Source organism: Meriones unguiculatus, chromosome 14 (assembly GCF_030254825.1).
Source record: "Meriones unguiculatus strain TT.TT164.6M chromosome 14, Bangor_MerUng_6.1, whole genome shotgun sequence".
NCBI classification, from domain to species: Eukaryota; Metazoa; Chordata; class Mammalia; order Rodentia; family Muridae; genus Meriones; species Meriones unguiculatus.
The window spans coordinates 72,154,689-72,172,544 of record NC_083361.1 but is presented as its reverse complement, the minus strand read 5'-3'; the positions used below and the strand labels follow the sequence as shown (position 1 = coordinate 72,172,544).

Genomic DNA, 17,856 nt, shown 5'->3' with positions numbered 1-17,856 from the left:
ATCAACTCACAAAGATTCAATTGCCTCTGTGTCCTGTGTGCTGGGATTAAAAGTGTGTACTATGACACCAGTACTTTTTTTTTGTCCTTTTGGGGAGAGATTGTGCTGGGGATTGAACCCAGGACTTGTGGCTCCAGGCAAGTGCTCTGCCATTGAGCTGTTCTTCAGCCCTTGGCTTTTGGGGACAAGATTTCTCTGTGCAGTGTAGGCTGGCTTGGGACTCCTGATCCTCCCGCCCCTACCTCCTTAGCCTGTGCATTGCAATAACCCTACTCCTCTGTGCCTCTTGATTTTTTTTTTCCTAACTGTCTTTCAAGGCCTTCCACATGCCATGCCTCTCCAGATTCTGTATTCTTCAACATGGTTTGTGCTGAAACCACTGATCCCGTGCCTCATCATACCTTTTTAATTCGCCCCCAACTGTTCTTGATTAGATTTCTTTGTTTGGTTTTGGTTTTTGTTCTTGAGGTCTCATGTGTCCCAGACTGGCATCACATATATATATATATATATAGCTGCAGATGACGTTGAAGTTCTGATCTTCCTGCATCCACTTCCTAAGGTCTGAGATGACAGGTGTGGGCCTCCATGCCTGATAGGATGTTGAAGTTCAAAGAGAGAACGTCCTTTATGCTAGGCAAGCACTCTACTGATTCACTGAGCCATATTCCACTCCCTGTTGATTTGTATTTAAATCAGTGAGCAAATGGCTTGGCTTCATAATTCAATCACATCATCCTAAGGATAGAGACTGATTTATACCTTTTTGGCTTTTTCATTTTTTTTAAGATGGCCACTTCTGTAGCCCAGTCCAACCTCCAACTCTTGATCCTCCTATCTTAGCCTCCTGAGAACCGAGATTAAAAGCTTAAGCCACCTTGCCCAGATGATTTATGGCTCTTTGCACCTCCCTCACTTTCAAGAGAATGTTTTGTATATGCTTACTGCTTGAATTCATGGAAGATTGGGTCCAAGACTCCTTCCTTACCACTAGCAAAGTCTGAAAGGGAAAGGGGTAGAGAGATAAAGAGGAGGGAAAGAGATTTCTCTGATTCTTAGTGAAGAAAAAAAAAAGGCCAAGGCAGCTTTTTGTACCGTTCAGTAGGTATTGAGATATATAATATACCAATATATATAATATAATATAATATAATATAATATAATATAATATAATATAATATAATATATACCTACCATTCAGTAGGTATTGAGATATATAATATACCAATATATAATATAATATATAATATACCTACCATTCAGTAGGTATTGAGATATATAATATACTTGCAGATATATATTATGAAATATAAAATATGCCAGCCACACGCAGGGTATAAAATAATGAGATAGGTTAGATATGTATTTGTCCCCTTGGAGAAATGGGGTGAACTAAGATGAGAAAGGTGGCTGGGAGCTTCTTCAGCATGGAGGGGAGTGGTCATCCTTTCTAGACTGAGATGTTAACCAGACAGCTAAATGGAAAAAGATAAGAAGCCAGTTGGCTATGTAACTCTGAAACCCAGAGGAGAGGCAGGGGATGAAGAAAGACTCAGGGATGGACATTGAGATGGCAGCTGACCTGAGAGGACAGTCGCCGGGAGGCAGTTTAAAGAGGATCCTTTAGGACAGCACTTGGGGAGAGCGTTGGCCCTGCTGCACCAATGGCAGAAAGCTGAGCTGAGCATCCAGGCAGGGAGGAGGGAACAGAGAGGACTAAGGAAGAATCTGAAATGCCGCTACTGAGTCCCAAAGGCAGGATCTGGGGCTTCAAGGCTGCTCCTCAGAGTGAGAAACGAGAAACTGGAGCTGCAGGCAGGCAAGCAAGGCAGACTCAGCCTCCTCTGCCCAGCCTGCCCTGGCATGTGCTTACCCTGGGCTGTCTTCAAACACCTCTCCTAACCAGTGTAGGATTCTGCATCCATCTTGGTTTAAGAGCATTGCCTACACCTTTCTTCAGCCCTTCTCCTCCCCTTCAAGCTATGTGATCCCACTGAAGTGCCCGTCCCAGACAGGCTCAGCAGAGCCACTACCTAATGTCACTTTTACGCAGTTGTCTGCTGCCTGAAGTGACTTAGTACTTGCACATCTTGTGGGTCCTATACACTTCTAAAGAGAAAATGCTTTTAAATATTAATTTTTTTCTGATTCAAAGTAATCTTTTAAAGCTGTGTATGTTTTAACGAAGTCTATTCATCATGGCTGGAGAGATAGCTGTGTTACTCTAAAAGAAGAACAAGTCTAGCATGATGGTGTGTGCACTTGTAATCTCTGTGATGGGGAGGTGGAGACAGGCAGATTTCTGAAGTTTGCTGGCTACTCGGCAGATCCTAGGCGAGAGACCATGTCTCTAAAAACAAGCGAATGCCACTTGAGGAAGAACAGCTAAAATTGTCCTCTGTGTGCATCTCTGAACTCATGTGCCTGTATACATGTATACACACAGAGAGAGAGAGAGAGAGAGAGAGAGAGAGAGAGAGAGAGAGAGAGAGAGAGAAATATACAACTCTACAAGTCATATCTCCAATATAATTTAGTGAGGGGTGACCTACATTCCTCACCCTAAGTGTGTCTTTTACAAAACATCACTTTAGAGGACAGGTGAGAGAGCTGCTTTTTCTCCTGCATCTGCTCCTCTCCAGGTTGGATGCTGGACCTCTGCCAGAAAGCCCTGATGAAACTCCTTCACCCGCCTCAGGCGACAAGATGGCACTGGGGTGGCAGTGCATAAATGCTCTCTGATTTAGGGATAGAGTTCCACTGGCTGCCGGCTTTGTGTTGTGGGTGAGCCAGACATAGGACTCATCTGCACAGCATCCATCCAGAAACAACACATTATCAGCTAATGCAGTCGGTCACAGAAGGATCCTCCCATCATAGCTCGGGGGCAGTTAGCAAGCCCAAGCGATATAAATTTTTAATTATACCCTCCCAGACAATCCTGTGAATCAATTGCTTGGAGGCATCAAGCACACCGTTTCTATCAGCAGCTTATGGTGCCACTGTTACCACCGAGATTATTACATCTCTCCAAGCCCAGGGGTACCTCCAGAGAATGTGCTCATAGTTGCTCACTGGAGCATTACTCCCAAGCTACTCAGAATGGCTTGAGAGGTGTGCAGCACTTTGTTCTGCTTAGAGCATGACATCATCAACAAAGCAACACTATTTCCTCAGGACACAGTCTGCCAGAAAGGGGCAAAGGGCCTTTTTGGCATCCCTGAGAGGCAATGTCACAGATGGACCCTGCTGTGAAAGCCACTCCAGTGCTGGCAGCTCTCCAAGGTCGCAAAGCATAATTGGACTCTTTTTTTTTTTTTTTTTTTTTCCGTATTGCAAATAAAGACATCCAGGCTGGCATTGGGCATGCAGTTGGGAAATAGAAAGGCACTAAGCGAACAGGCATGCCAAGTGGTGTCCAGAGCTTGGATGCTTCATACCTAGGATGCTGAGAGAGCCATTAAAGAAGTGATCAGAGAGGTCCCACCACTGTGGAGAGTGCTTCATCCTCTGAGCTCCAAAGAGAGGCCTCCAGGCAGACCTAATTCTGTCTATTAGTCCCTTGTCTCTACTCTCTCTTTTGCCACCAGCAGGCTTCCAGCTGTGTAGCTGTTCCTAGAGCCAGCATGGTGGGAGGGGGGGATGTCCACAGTGTGATGCTCAAGCCTGAGAAGATGCTACTGTTCATCAGCTGGCAACATCTGTTTTGAGTTGGTTGTCTCTGCTCAGGCCTGAGGAGACACTGCTGCTGTCATCACCCTCCTCCTTTCCACAAAGCCACTGGTTCCACTGAAATGATCTATGGGACCAAAGCTGGCTAGGCTTTTCCTTTAGTCTTTCTGTAAGTCTCTCGTACTAAGATGGGCTGTGAAATATTTCTCGTGCATTGAAAAAAACTGGCCAAACTCTAATGGCAAGTAAATGCCAAAACCCAACAAGCCCACTTCTGCGCTTTGGAAGGATAATAGCCATGGACTCCCAGAACACAGGACACTTGAGAACCATCTACTTGATAGCAGGGTTACCCTTCAACATGTGCAGGAATAGAGAGTGAAGGGAGGGGAGAAATTCTTCAAGTGCTGGTCCTACCTAGCAGCTTTTGTGTCACTTGGTGTTTGACAGCAGCATGTGGTGGCACGTAGGAGCAGCAGTGGAAGGCATCTTTTAGTGTTAGGGCTTTTGTGTAGGCCTTGGGTAAAAGGATCCTTAGCCCTGCCAGTGTTGAGTGCTGGTCTAAGACACTGAAATTCCTCAGCTCTTGGCTACAGCTGGCATTACAGTTTCCAGGCAATCTAGGTATCACATTCTTCAGCCTTTGATAACAGCCGGGGTTACAGCTCCCAGGCCTGCGCTGCTGAGACGTTTGACCCTAAAGGCCTGACAATATATAATTGTTCCAACCATCAGACATGCAGTGTCTCATCTCTGGCTACGCAGGCTTCTAGCCTGCTGCTGTCAAGGACCACCCTGCCGTTTACGCAGCTCAGCCCTTTGGTGACTTAGCTGTTGCTAGCTAGCACTGCTGCTCTATTGCCTCTGCCTTCACTGATGCTCTCTTATCTCTGCTGTTTCTTTTGTGTGTGTGTGTGTGTCATTAGCTCAAGCTTTAATAATAAAAAGTAATTAAGAAAAGACTACTTGAGAAAAGCCTTTCATTGCGCTTAATGTAATAACAGGAGAGGCACACAAGAGTGTCTCTCAGCCAGCTCTCCAAGTGAGCTGAAGAGTCCGCTATGTAGCCAAAAGGATGTTTGCATCCGTTATAGCAAGGCTTGCAAGCAAATGAAGGCAAGTGTTTGCCCCAGTCACAAGCTTACCCCTCTTCTAGGCCACCAGAAATACTCTCCGCCTGGCGTAGGTAGACAATGTACTAGGGTCATCCAGAGTTCAACAAGGCTTTTAACAGTTAAAAAATTCCAGTAAGGACTATTTCAAATAACTCTGGCTAGCGCTTCACCATCAAGGGTAGTTTTTTATAAGGTGTCTATGAAGAGTTCGGAGCAGCCAGTGCTCACATAAGGGTAGTCCGACTGACTGTTTGATTAGTATTCATATTGCTCAAGATAGTCTCAGGTACAAGAAGTCCAATGGCCATGGGTGAAAATTTTTAATTGCTTCCCCTTCATTTGTAATAAATACCTTCATTTATAGGAGAGTAAACATCATAAAGAGTGTTTACTAATTAAAGAACTCCTCATTTCTGTTGAGGGTATGTCTCAGTCAGTCAAATACTTGCCTTATAAGCTAAGACCTGACCTTGATCCTCAGAGCCCGTATGAAAAAAACTGGGTGTGGTGGCACACTTTAGCTCGTCCGAGCATCGGAGACGAAAAACCAGGATGGTCCCTGGGGCTCAGCCGCCAGCCAGCCTCACTTGGTAAGCTGCTTGGCAGTGAGAAACATTACCACAAAAGAAAAAGTAGCATGGCACCTGAGCGCATCCTCTGGCCTCCAGATACACATGCACACATGTAACACCTGCAACCACACACACCTGCACACGCTTGAACACACGAAGAAGTTACACTAACAGTGATCTTAACACTTCGCCTAATGCCCCTTGTCTGTCTCAGCAGCACCATGCCTCATATAGTCACTGCATCCTCCCTGGTTCTAATAACATGTGTTGACTCTTAGGTGTGGAAATGCACCCTTGGATCACCTGCCTTTGAACAGAATAACCACCATGAGGAAAAGGTTCAGGTGGGCATTCCTTTCTGTGCTGTACCTGGGGACTATGCTAGTAAATGGCTCACTGGCCCCACACTGGGGGATAGTTCAGCTTGAAGAGAGGCTAAGAATGGAGAACCATGAGGGCATGTGTTAGGGTGGCCATGCCCAGGGTGGGAACTGGGAGCTGGGTGGAGTTTATGTGTGACTTTCAGGCCCTGTTGAAGGACGAGGTCAGGATGGTGGGAAATGAAGATTTAAATCCATTAATCAAACGGGCAGCTTAGATACTAAAGGGCTTATCAGCAGCTTGCCTTGTTCTCATGAAATGAAGACAACTTCATGTATGTCCTTTTTCAGAAATGGCCTTGGCCCTGTAAAAGAAGGAGAAGCCCAGTATGCTGTGGTCCACTGCACAGGTTACATCAAGGCTTGGCCACCAGCAGGTGAGCAGTGTTGCTGTTGTATTTCCAAGAAGGTTGAAGGAGCCTCCATCCCCGACTGTAATATTGGGTTAAGAATATTCTTGGAGAAAAAGCAGGAAGGTATTTTTTTGTGTGTGTGGCTAGAATGTCATTTCTGTTACTAGAGAAAGCACAGCTATTTAAAATACATTTCTAAAAAGCTGATTATTTAAGGATGAGTGGAGCCTTTGCGCCATCAACCTCTGTAATGTAGTGTGCAGATTTGAAATGACAGTTGCAGCTGTATCCCCATAGATACGCACATCAAAATCACAGTGAGATAACAGACAACAAGCGTTGGCAAGGAAAGGAGAATTGAAACCATCATATCTTGCTGGGGGGAATGTAAAATACCGTAGCCACTTGGAAAAACAATCTCAAAATGCTAAGCATGCCGTTACTGTATGACCTCACAGCTTGACTCCTAGATATCAACCCAAAAGAATTGAAGATCTAAGTCTACAAAGAAATTTAAATATAAATTTATATATATATAAAATGGACAACCTGAATATATACTAAGTGATGGATAGATGAATAGCCAATAGACACTAAGTGATGGATAGATGAATAAAATGTCATGTATCCATACAGAGGATATTCCTGTGAAGCATAGTAATGCCACAAAGGAAAGAACACAAAGCCTGTGGCTATAATTCAGTTAAAGAATATACATCAATAGCCAGACTATTGCTTGGAAGAAATAAAAAGTTTACATACAGTATGCTGGCCTTTGACAGGCAGATTATAATAAGGATCTGTAAGATGAGGTGACTTGAGCTTCTTATTGTGGCTTTGCTTCTTATGGGCAGTGAGCTGTGGATTATGCTCAGTATGAACTGGATTTTTGTTTTGGAGGGGGCTATCCAAGAGCCCTCCCCGGCCAATGCAGGGATCTACGGTGACCCTTCCTTCACTGAGTGTCTAGCACTACCTGCTTTATAGATAGCGTGGCACTTGTTGGGCTGCTTATTGCCCAGCAGGTTGCACCTCTGGTCTAGCACGTTGATTTTCACCCACACCATAGGTGGTCTGGAAGTAAAATAGTTTCTTGACACTGTTTAAGGTTTTCGAAGAAAAAAGGTTCTAAGTCCACAAACACCATTAGCACCTTACTGTGGTTCTGAAATGCACTGCCTGCTCTTAACAGGAGTGGCTGTTTGTTGAGTGTTTACCATGACCAACGTAATTAGAACAATCACAGCAGAGCTATGGAATTGCCAGATTCTGAGCATCTGCAATTCAAAACTCATCAATCTAAACACTCCACACTGACTTCCTGTGTATGTACACACACATATATTCATGTATACACATAGATATGCATGGCACAGCCTGTCAGCGCCATATATATATATATATATATATATATATATATATATATATATATATATATGCATGCCCTTAAAGGCTTTTGTTGTTGTTGTTGGAGGTAAAATCTTTTTTTTTTTGGTATTGTTTTGTTTTGTTTTGTCTTGTTTTTGCTTTTTTTTTTTCTACTTACAACATTGTCTTGGTCTTTATTGGGTTGCTATTACAAAATATTACAGACTGGGTTATTGACAATGAAAAGAAATTTTCTTCTCACAGTTACTTATAAGGATGAGGACTTCGGGGTTAAGGGGCTGTGCTTGACAAGGTCTTCTTGCTATGTGTCATATTGTGCCAGAGAATGTCATCTGGGGAGAGAACTGACGCCTGTGAGTTTAGGACTCTTATTTTATTTTATTTTGCTTCCTTATTTTATTTTACTATATTTTTGAGGCAAGGTCTTACTATACATGTGGCTGATCTGGAATTCATGATGTAGACCAGGCTGGCCTCAAATTCACAGAGATCCACCTTCATCTGCCTCCCGAGTCCTGGGATTACAGGGGTGTGCCACCACACATAGCCCCTTTCTTTTAAGAAGCTACTGACATCATCATTACGTCATCATAGGATCTGATTTAATCCTCATTCCCCCGCAAAAGGTCCCATCAAAATACCATCAACATAGGAATTCGGGGTTTCAAGTTTCTAACATATGAACTTTTGGCAACATTTTCCTTCCTTCCTTCCTTCCTTCCTTCCTTCCTTCCTTCCTTCCTTCTTTCTTTTCTTATTAATGTGTATGGTTGGTTTTGCCTACATGTATGCCTGTAGCGGTCAGATCCCCTGGGACTGGAATTACAGATGGTATGAGCCACCATGTTGGGAATCCAGCATAGGTTCTTTGGATGAACAGCCAATGCTCTTAATCACTGAACCATCTCTCCAGCCCGCAAGAGACATCTTTAAACCACAGGAAGTGTAATTTACAAAACTATCGGTGTGTTGTTTGACAAAGGCCTGAGCCAGACTCAAGGACAGAGATTCAGAATGCATCTAGCCCTCAACTTGGCTCACTCATAGTCTGATAGTGCTGCAGAACCAGTCAGAACCACAGAAAACAAATAGATCCCTAGTTATCCAGTGTGTATCATGGCCTGTCTGTGGCCATTGTCGAGCAAGGACTTAGGGCTACAGACCCCAGGCCCATCCTTCTAGAAGTGCTCAGATAAATATTACATATATACAGGTGATTATAGGCAAGTGTTAGCGGGCAGTCATCCTTGGGGATAGGAGGGTCTCTAAGCCAGCTGAGATTAGGAAAGTTGTCCTCAAGAATGCTCATACCTAGGCTGCATCAGTACTCCACAACCTTCTTGGAATTTATGCCAAGAGGATACCTTGGTTCTTACTGTATCTTTCTTCACTTAAGTTAATTAATCATGCTTACTATACCAGGTAAATTCTTCCTCTGCTGATGGACTCAATATTATGCCTTTCTGCCCATTTCCTGGGGTTCCAGGCCCATGATCTCACTTAAGTGTGATAAAATTCCCATGAGTGTGGTAAAACTCACCAGGCCCTGTGGACAGGGAAAAAAAGATGTGGTCCAAGATGCAGGCATTGGCTGCAACCCTGGACCTGCATGTGTTTCAAGACTGTTGGTATTAGATCGTTTGGGGTCCTAGGACTTAGTCATCATCTTAAATACTGGTCCTTGAAACTGCCACATAAGGAATTGCTGAAGGGGCCAGGGTGTTTCACTTAGAGAAAATGAGACATGATTTCTGTCTTCAAGTATTTGAGGGGGTGTCATGTGAAGGAAGGATTGGTCTCAGGATAATTCCAGAAGGCACAGCTCGGAGCAAAAGAGGAAAGTTACAGAAGAGAAAGTGAGTCAAAGCCATGAAAAGGCACTAAAAATGCAAGATAGACTCATTAAGTCATGAGGACAAAAAACAGTTTTTATGGTTAACCAGAACTGCACGAATTTGATATTATTTTCTCTTACATTCTAATGGTCCAAAGAGAGAAAAAGCAAATGATACACAGTGTTAGTAAAGAAAAGACACTTTCACACTGCTGTTAGGAATGTGAATTAGTGCAAAGCTTGAGTAGAATAACTGAGCAGTATGTATCAAACATTTGACAATGTGTGACTTATGATACAGCCCTCAGATTTGTGGAAATTTATTCTAACAAATTGACTAGAGATGTCCGTATATTATGTTCTTAAGCACTGTTAACAATTGTGAAAGCTCCAAATGAATCTGAATGCCAATGGCAGAAAAATGGCTAAAATTCTGTGGAGTCTATACAGCAGCACATTGGACACACACTAATGAGCATATGTGCTATTCAAGGATGTTTGAGAACAAAATAAAGTGCAAAGAACTGTTTTTAAATGTTTCAAGACATACACATTTTAGTTTTTACATTATAAATGAATAAAGCATATGTATATGTTAAAACTGGAATATTAATCATTTACTTCTGTCTAAGATTGTTGGAGCATTTTTCTTTTCTGCTCATGCCTGCGTTTTCCCAAAGTTTTAACTAATTTTAAAAATAAGAGAAAATGATGTTTTGAGATATCAATCTGAATTTTCAAAAGAGGTGTCCTAAATGATCAGATTGCGTGATTTACGGTGAACTTGGAAGTATGTCACTGTCTGCCTTTTTGGTCTGCTCTTGGTGTTTCTGTGAGGACAGAGGTTCTAGAGAAGAAGGCCATCTTCCTATATCATGACTCATGCATGCCTACAGGGACTTAGCTGCCCCTGATGCCTTGTTCTGTGGCTACCAGTACTGTTTCTTGATTAATAGCTGCATTCTTGGCATATATAGAATACTAATTCTGGCTTACTGTTGGCATCCTGCAAGACCCAAGGGCATATGTTGTGTTCATCTTCTCACACCCATATATCGTTCCTACTTAGCAAACATTGTATTTATGAAGACTGGATGGGTGCATGCATGGATGGATGGGTGAGTGGGTGGATGGTAGCGAAAGAAAGGCTCTTGCTCAAAAGAAAAATGGTGACTCTAGAGGGATACATATCTGAAGGAATTTCTTGCTAGAGTTTCTAAGTTTATAGAATTAAGTTTTGTGGAACTCTTGAGATGGTTAGAGACAGTTGTGTGGCTTGGATGAGTGGCTAAAATGGAGTCATGACTCTCTTACCCCTTCCTAAGGTTTTGGAGTTAGTGTACTAGAGCAGCAAACAGCTCACTGTAAGGACCATCAAAGCCTTATGAAGTCACAGTTCTGGCCCTGCATGCTCACATGCTTAAGCTCTGCAATCATAAACAATGACAGAGTTACAACAGTAAAGATTTATGGCAGCTAACTAAAGTCACTATAAATATAAAAAAGCCAACCCCCCAAAACAGGTAGCAGCCAGGATGGCCTTTGTAATGCAAACTGGAGCTCTGTGGCCTTTTTCCTTGCCTGCAACTTATAACATGGTTTTAACATTATAAATGGAAAAAAAAAGCATATGTATACTTTAGGCCTTAGGCCTCAGTAGGTTAGCTGTACATCCATGAATCTTCCTTTTCTCTGCCTCTCCAGAAGCCATTTCTGTAGTACAGTAGCCTTTCTAATTAGCCTGACAACATTTTACATTATTAATAGTTCATTATCTGTTGTGGGTCTGATAGGCTTTGAGTTCCCTTGTCCCATCATTTAGTTGTTTAGTTTGTCAGAAACCGCTCGTGGCAGAATGCATTTTATACATTGGGGGTGTATTCAGAGGCTGAAGGACACTAAATTTTCAGAAGTGTGACTTATTTCCACCCACTGTCACCACCCAGCCCCTTGCCTTTCATAGAGGGTCTATCTTTGAATAGATGTTATTTCTAAAGTGGAGGCATGGCTTACCACCTATCAGCCCATGTAGAATGCCTTATTGCCTGGACAAATGTCTGCACAAGAGAGCCAAGGTCTGACCCAGGCTAGGTGAACCCAGGCCTGGTGATTTACCCCGGAGACAATCCAGACCTGGAAAGAGCTTGTGTTGGCACTAGGCATTTCCTCACTAGTGGTGAGGTGGGTGTCTTTTTTCTCACTTTGTTGCTGACTTTCAGTAAGCTGTGGCCACAGCATGCCACAGGCTTGAGGTTATTTGGCAGTTCTGCCCAGAAGCCTCTGGGGTCAGGCCAGTGCTTGTACTTCACCCGACGGCTCGGCTCTGCCATGAGCTCATCTCCGACAGCTCTGGGCTTCTGGCAGTTTGCTTATTGAAGACAAAAGTCTCCAAAAATTGCTTGTTGGTATTGAGACCAACTAAATCACAGGCCATAGCTATACCCCTGTGCTCCCCATCCACCCTGCCCTGCCCATATGTGGTATGCTCGGGATCTCTCCAGACATCAAAGCCACTACGCTAGCTTCTCAGACGGAGAATGACTGTCACAGTCTTCTGGTTTTTCATTCTCAAACAGGATGAACTGACTCTTTCTTTTTTTTTTTAATTCTTTATTAATTACACTTTATTCACTTTGTATCCCCCTGTGGTTCCCTCCCTCCTCCCATCCCATCCCTCCCTTCCTCCACCCTCTGCATGCATGCCCCTCCCCAAGTCCACTGATAGGGGAGGTGTTCTTTTCCTTTCTTCTGATCCTAGTTAATCAGGTCTCATCAGGAGTGGCTGCATTGTCTTCTTCTGTGACCTGGTAATGCTGCTTCCCCCTCAGCGGGAGGTAATTAAAGAGCAGGCCAATCAGTTCATGTCAGAGACAGTCTCTGTTCCTATTACAATGGAACCCACTTGGATACTGAACTGCCATGGGCTACATCTGTGCAGGGGTCTTAGGTTATCTCCATGCATAGTCCTTGGTTGGAGTATCAGTCTCAGGAAAGATCCCTGTGCTCAGATTTTTGTTTCTGTTGCTCTCCTTGTGGAGCTCCTGTCCTCTCCAGATCTTACTGTTTCCCACTTCTTTCATAAGATTCCCTGCACTCTGCCCAAAGGTTGCCCTTAAGTCTTAGCATCTGCATTGATAGTCTGCAGGGCAGAGCCTTTCAGAGGTCCTCTGTGTCAGGCTCCTGATTTGTTCCCTCTTTTCTTCTTCTTCTGATGTCCATCCTCTTTGCCTTTCTGGATAGGAATTGAGCATTTTAGCAAGAGTCTTCCCTCTTGATTAGTTTCTTTAGGTGTACAGATTTTAGTAGGTTTATCCTATATTATATGTCTATATGAGTGAGTATATACCATGTGCATCTTTCTGCTTCTGGGATAGCTCACTCAGGATGATCTTTTCCATACCCCACCATTTACCTGCAAATTTCATGATTTCCTTGTTTTTTATTGCTGAGTAATATTCCATTGTGTAGATATACCACAATTGGTGCATCCATTCCTCCACTGACGGGCATCTGGGTTGTTTCCAGCTTCTGGCTATTACAAACAAAGCTGCTACAAACATGGGTGAGCAAATGTCCTTATTGTGTACTTGAGTCTCTTTTGGGTATATGCCTAGGAGTGGTATAGCTGGATCTTGAGGAAGTGCTATTCCTAGTTGTCTGAGGAAGCACCAGGATTGCTTTCCAGAGTGGTTGTACAAGTTTACATTCCCACCAGCAGTGGAGGAGCGTTTCCCTTTCTCCACAGCCTCTCCAGCATGTGTTGTCACTTGAGTTTTTCATCTTGGCCATTCTGATGGGTGTAAGGTGAAATCTCAAGGTAGTTTTGATTTGTATGTCCCTAATGGCTAATGAGGTTGGGCATTTCTTTAAGTGTTTCTCTGCCATTCGATATTCCTCTATTGAGAATTCACTGTTTAGCCCTGTACTCCATTTTTTAGTTGGATTACTTGATATTTTGCTGTTTAACTTCTTGAGTTCCTTATATATACTGGATATTAGACAGCATCTTCAACAAATGGTGCTGGTCTAACTAGATGTCTACATGTAGAAAAATGCAAATAGATCCATACTTATCACTCTGCACAAAACTAAAGTCCAAGTGGATCAAAGACCTCAATATAAAACCAGACACACTAAACCGCTTAGGAGAAAAAGTGGGGAAGAGCCTTGAACTCATTGGCACAGGAGACAACTTCCTGAACAGAACACCAACAGCACAGGCTCTAAGAGCAACAATCAATAAATGGGACCTCATGAAACTGAAAATCTTCTGTAAATCAAAGGACACTGTCATCAAAACAAAACGACTGCCTACACATTGGGAAAGTATCTTCACCAGCCCTATATATGACAGAGGACTAATGTCCAGTATATATAAAGAACTCAAGAAGTTAAACAACAAACAAATCAAGTAATCCAATTTAAAAAATGGAGTACAGAGCTAAACAGAGAATTCTCAATAGAGGAATATCGAATGGCAGAGAAACACTTAAAGAAATGCTCAACCCCATTAGCCATCAGGGAAATGCAAATCAAAACGACCCTGAGATTTCACCTTACACCCATGAGAATGGCTAAGATGAAAAACTCAAGAGACAACACATTGCTGGAGAGGTTGTGGAGAAAGGGGAACCCTCCTCCACTGCTGGTGGGAATGTAAACTTGTACAACCACTCTGGAGAACTGGCTCTTCTTGTTCCTTTTATAAATGTTTTCAGAGCTCTTAGTGCAGACCAAGTTTTTGTGGGGTCCTAGGGATCTTGAGGTGAGACTGACAGTGCCTGCTGTCAGTGCTGTAGAGGGGACACACTGATTTCCAAGTCAATGCAAAGCTGCAAGTCCTAAGCAAGGCACAAACTCAACTGCTGGAATGTGTCAAGGCAAAGCTTGTTTATCCTGCAGGCCAGGCTGGCTGGTGGAGAAAGAGAGTAGCATTGAGCTGAAGCGGAAGGATAAAGGAGAAGAACTTTGCTGGATAACAAACATGTTACAAGCAAGGGAAATAACGTAGGCAGTGGGGCTCTGAACAGCAACACCTTCCCTTGGGAAGACTGTCAAGAGCTCAGCTCAGTGAAAAGCCCTTGACTTCCTCTTTGTATTTGATTTTCACGAGAACCCTGATGTGGTACAGGCACTGTTTTTTCCTGCTTTCTAGATACCTAAAGACAGCCTTGTGAAGCAGCTAGCCAAGCACACATGCTGGTAAAGGAGTACGGTTGGGCTGTACAGTCAGTCATCTTGGTGCATTCACTATTGTACATTTGCCATGAGGAAAAGGGGTACTGGGGCTGGGACTGGAGGTGAGGCACGGGATAGCATCAGATCTTGGGTCCTGCCTTAGTTAGGGTTTCTATTGCTGTGAAGAGACACCATAATCACAACAACTCTTACAAAGGAAAAAACATTTAATTGGGGCTTGCTGAAAGTTCGGGGGTTTAGTCCTTTATCACCATGGCGGGAAGCATGGTGGTGTACAGGCAGACATGGTGCTGGAGAAAAAGCTTTGAGAGTTCTACATCTTGATCTGCAGGCAGTAGAAAGAGACAATCACACTAGACCTGGCTTGAGCATCTGAGACCTCAAAGCCCACCCCCAGAAACACACTTACCCCAACAAGACCCTACCTCCTAATAGTGACAATTCCTATGGGCCTATGGGGGCCATTTTTATTCTAACTGCCACAGGGCTAGAATGCTAATCCTGAAAGCTTGGATCATTCTATGGGTTTTGTGTACAGAGTTTTGAAGATTATTTTGTGAACCAGATGGAACTTGCTCGAAGGACCAGTGTAGACTAGTGCTTCTGTCTCACTTGGGAGAAAACGAAGGACAATGGCTGTGCTGGTATAGAGATGTGAGATAGCAGGGTACGGGTGGCAGAAGTGGCAGTGGGCGAGGGCCACGTGAGGCAGGTGGGAAATTCGCAGCTCACACCCAGGAAGTCCGGTTGCAGGGTCTGTGTGCTTACACATCATTATTAAACTTGACGGGCTTCTTTTACTCCTCGAATAGTGTACAGATCGCTATGGGCTTTTGACTGGAATTTGTACTTCAGCTATTCGGTCATTGTTATGTTATGCCATCTATTTACATAAGTTATTTATCTGTCTGTCGTCTGTCGTCTATCAAATCTATCTCTCAAATCTATCATCCATCTTCTATACTCTGTCAGAACTGCTCTCTGTTGAGTCCCCTCACCCATGTGCATGTTGAGGACATTTATTGGATTCAGTGGATTATTTTTAAAAAGGAAGAGGCCAGGCCTGGTGGATCTCTGTGAGTTTCAGACCAGCCAGAGCTACACAGTGAGGTCCTGTCTCAAAAAGAAAAAAAAATAATTTAATATAAAAAGATAAAAGAAGATGTGAAATTGAGAAGGGCATATGGCAGGAGAGTCCAAGAGGAGTTGGAGTAAACATACTCAAAATACTTTGGATACATGTATGAAATTCTCAAAGAATAAATTAAAATACATTTTCAAAATTGTCATCTATCACCTATCATTTGTCTGTCACCAACTGATCAAATCTATCAGCTATTATATCTCTCATCTGTTTGTTTCTCAAACCTATTAGCATCCATCAAACCGTCATCTACCTTCTATCATCTCTCTCTGTCACTCGTATGTTACCCGCAGTATCAGTCCCCATTGGTTTTGTTGCTCATCTTGTCTTTCTCTGCACCATCACTCTGCCATTATTTAATCCATCCCACCATGCCAACATGAGTCTCCAAATAATTTACATCTAGAAGGGTGAGCAGGCCCCATACTCCTGGATCCTTCCAGTTTGAGAATTTTTCCAACTGCCCTGTGCAGTTGCAAAGAGAGTTCTTGAGGTCAAAGGGTTTTCAAGTGGACATTTCTTCCGCATCTTTAGCAGTTCGTTAGTTCCTACCCTCTGTTGTACAGATGTCTCAGCCTCCCCTGCCTTTTGTTTCAGAATCTCCCCCTTTCCTGCTATGACATGGGTAGATTGTTTCCTGAAGTCCTTGAACTAAAAGTTTTGTTCAGATACTCTAGGGAGGTTGCGTCCACTCATTCCAATGACCAGGCTGCTTCTCACCTGCACTGCAGGCTTGGTCTCTTCCTGTGGAGAAGTGTCCTTCAGGCTTCAGAGTTGCCCCGTGCCTCAGGTACTCTGGTCCTGCCTCAATCCCCACACCAATTTCCTGGGTCTACTTTGTCCCCACTTAGAATTTTGTTCTTCATATTAATTTCTTGATCTAATCTTCTATTCATGACTACCATTCCTTTTTTGTTTTTTAATATGACAAGTGCTTTTCATCTAAACTCAATCCTCACTGATAAAGTTAGTATCTTTCTGTAAATATCACATCCTCAAGACTCCCAGATGGCTGATTTTAGATTTTCCTGTCTCTCTTAAAAAGTAAGTGGAAATGTGTGCTCTGGTTCCTTACCTTGATGTCCCCTTTCTCACATTTCTAATTTCCATGTGACTCACGATAGACATGTTACTGTGTGATGGTCCACTCTGAGATCTGAGAATTGTTCTATCATCCATTGCATAGGTTCTAGAAAGACCTGAGTAGCCATGACAAGAACAGACGAGGAATGTTTGCTTTTGCTACAGTCTTAGGAACACCTGAACAGTTTCACCTGACTCTTGCCAGGGCTATAGCAGGAGTGCCAGGTTACAAGTCACAGATCGTCCCAGTGACAATCTTAGGTTTCCTAGGAGTCTCAGGCTCTTCGCTGAGACTTGCCTCTCTTCTGGGTTCACTTCCCGCCAAGCTTGCTCTGAGCTTTTGACTGTTCTGGTACAAACCTTTCACTCATCCACAGACTGATACAGGGCTCTGTTGTATCATTCCTTACCACCATCTGGCCTGATCCATGCATCCTAAAACTGCATCACCCTCGCTCACCTTCCCCGATTTCTGGCACTGAGATATAGTTCTTTCTCTCAGTCCCTGGCACCTTTCATTGTTCTCTGGGAGAGACAAGTAGGTACAAAAGCACCAGTTACACCCATAAGCTTTACTTTGCAAAATTGAAAATCCACTTTTAGAATTAGTAGGCAAGATCCCTGAAATACAAGATACCCACAGGTCAACATCTTTTTCAAAATACCTGCCAAGATATTAGTCCCTAGACCGCAACAAAAGGATTCCATGCAATCCGCTGGGAAACGCCACATTCTGCATTTCTCTCCTGGCAAATGGGACTCATTGATGCAGCATAGCACCGTCTCTGAGAAGCCCATGGTGATGAAAACTCTTTATCTTTATTGAGACTGTTTCCCAAATGTGTTTTTGCAAAAGTAAATTTTTCCTAAAGTTTACAAATGTTCCTCGGGGAAGGCTTTGGCAGCGTGCCGTGAGCAAGTGCCCTGAGCTGCTTGCAGCCAGAAGACAGTTGTTCCCCTTCTGCCTTTTGTTTTGTGAAGCGTAAAAATATGTCTTAATTCACATGAGGAGGTGAAGGCCAAGGATGGCCTCTTTCCAGAGAGACTGAAAAACAGCACCGCTTTCCACCGGTCTGCTCTGGGTTCCTGTAATCCTTGGTGAGGAATGAAGAAGC

At 43.4% G+C, this 17,856-nt stretch overlaps 1 protein-coding gene across 10 annotated transcripts in view; it reads left to right on the top strand.

The window, feature by feature from the left end:
* Positions 1 to 17,856, top strand: part of Arnt2 (aryl hydrocarbon receptor nuclear translocator 2) — a 153,391-nt gene that overhangs the window by 86,804 nt on the left and 48,731 nt on the right. For all 10 annotated transcript variants that reach the window (XM_021647273.2, XM_060367480.1, XM_060367479.1 and 7 more), the window contains 2 exons: positions 5,638 to 5,703; positions 6,031 to 6,116. In XM_021647273.2, coding sequence (XP_021502948.1) covers positions 5,638 to 5,703; positions 6,031 to 6,116 — 152 coding nt within the window. The remainder of the gene's footprint in view (positions 1 to 5,637; positions 5,704 to 6,030; positions 6,117 to 17,856) is intronic.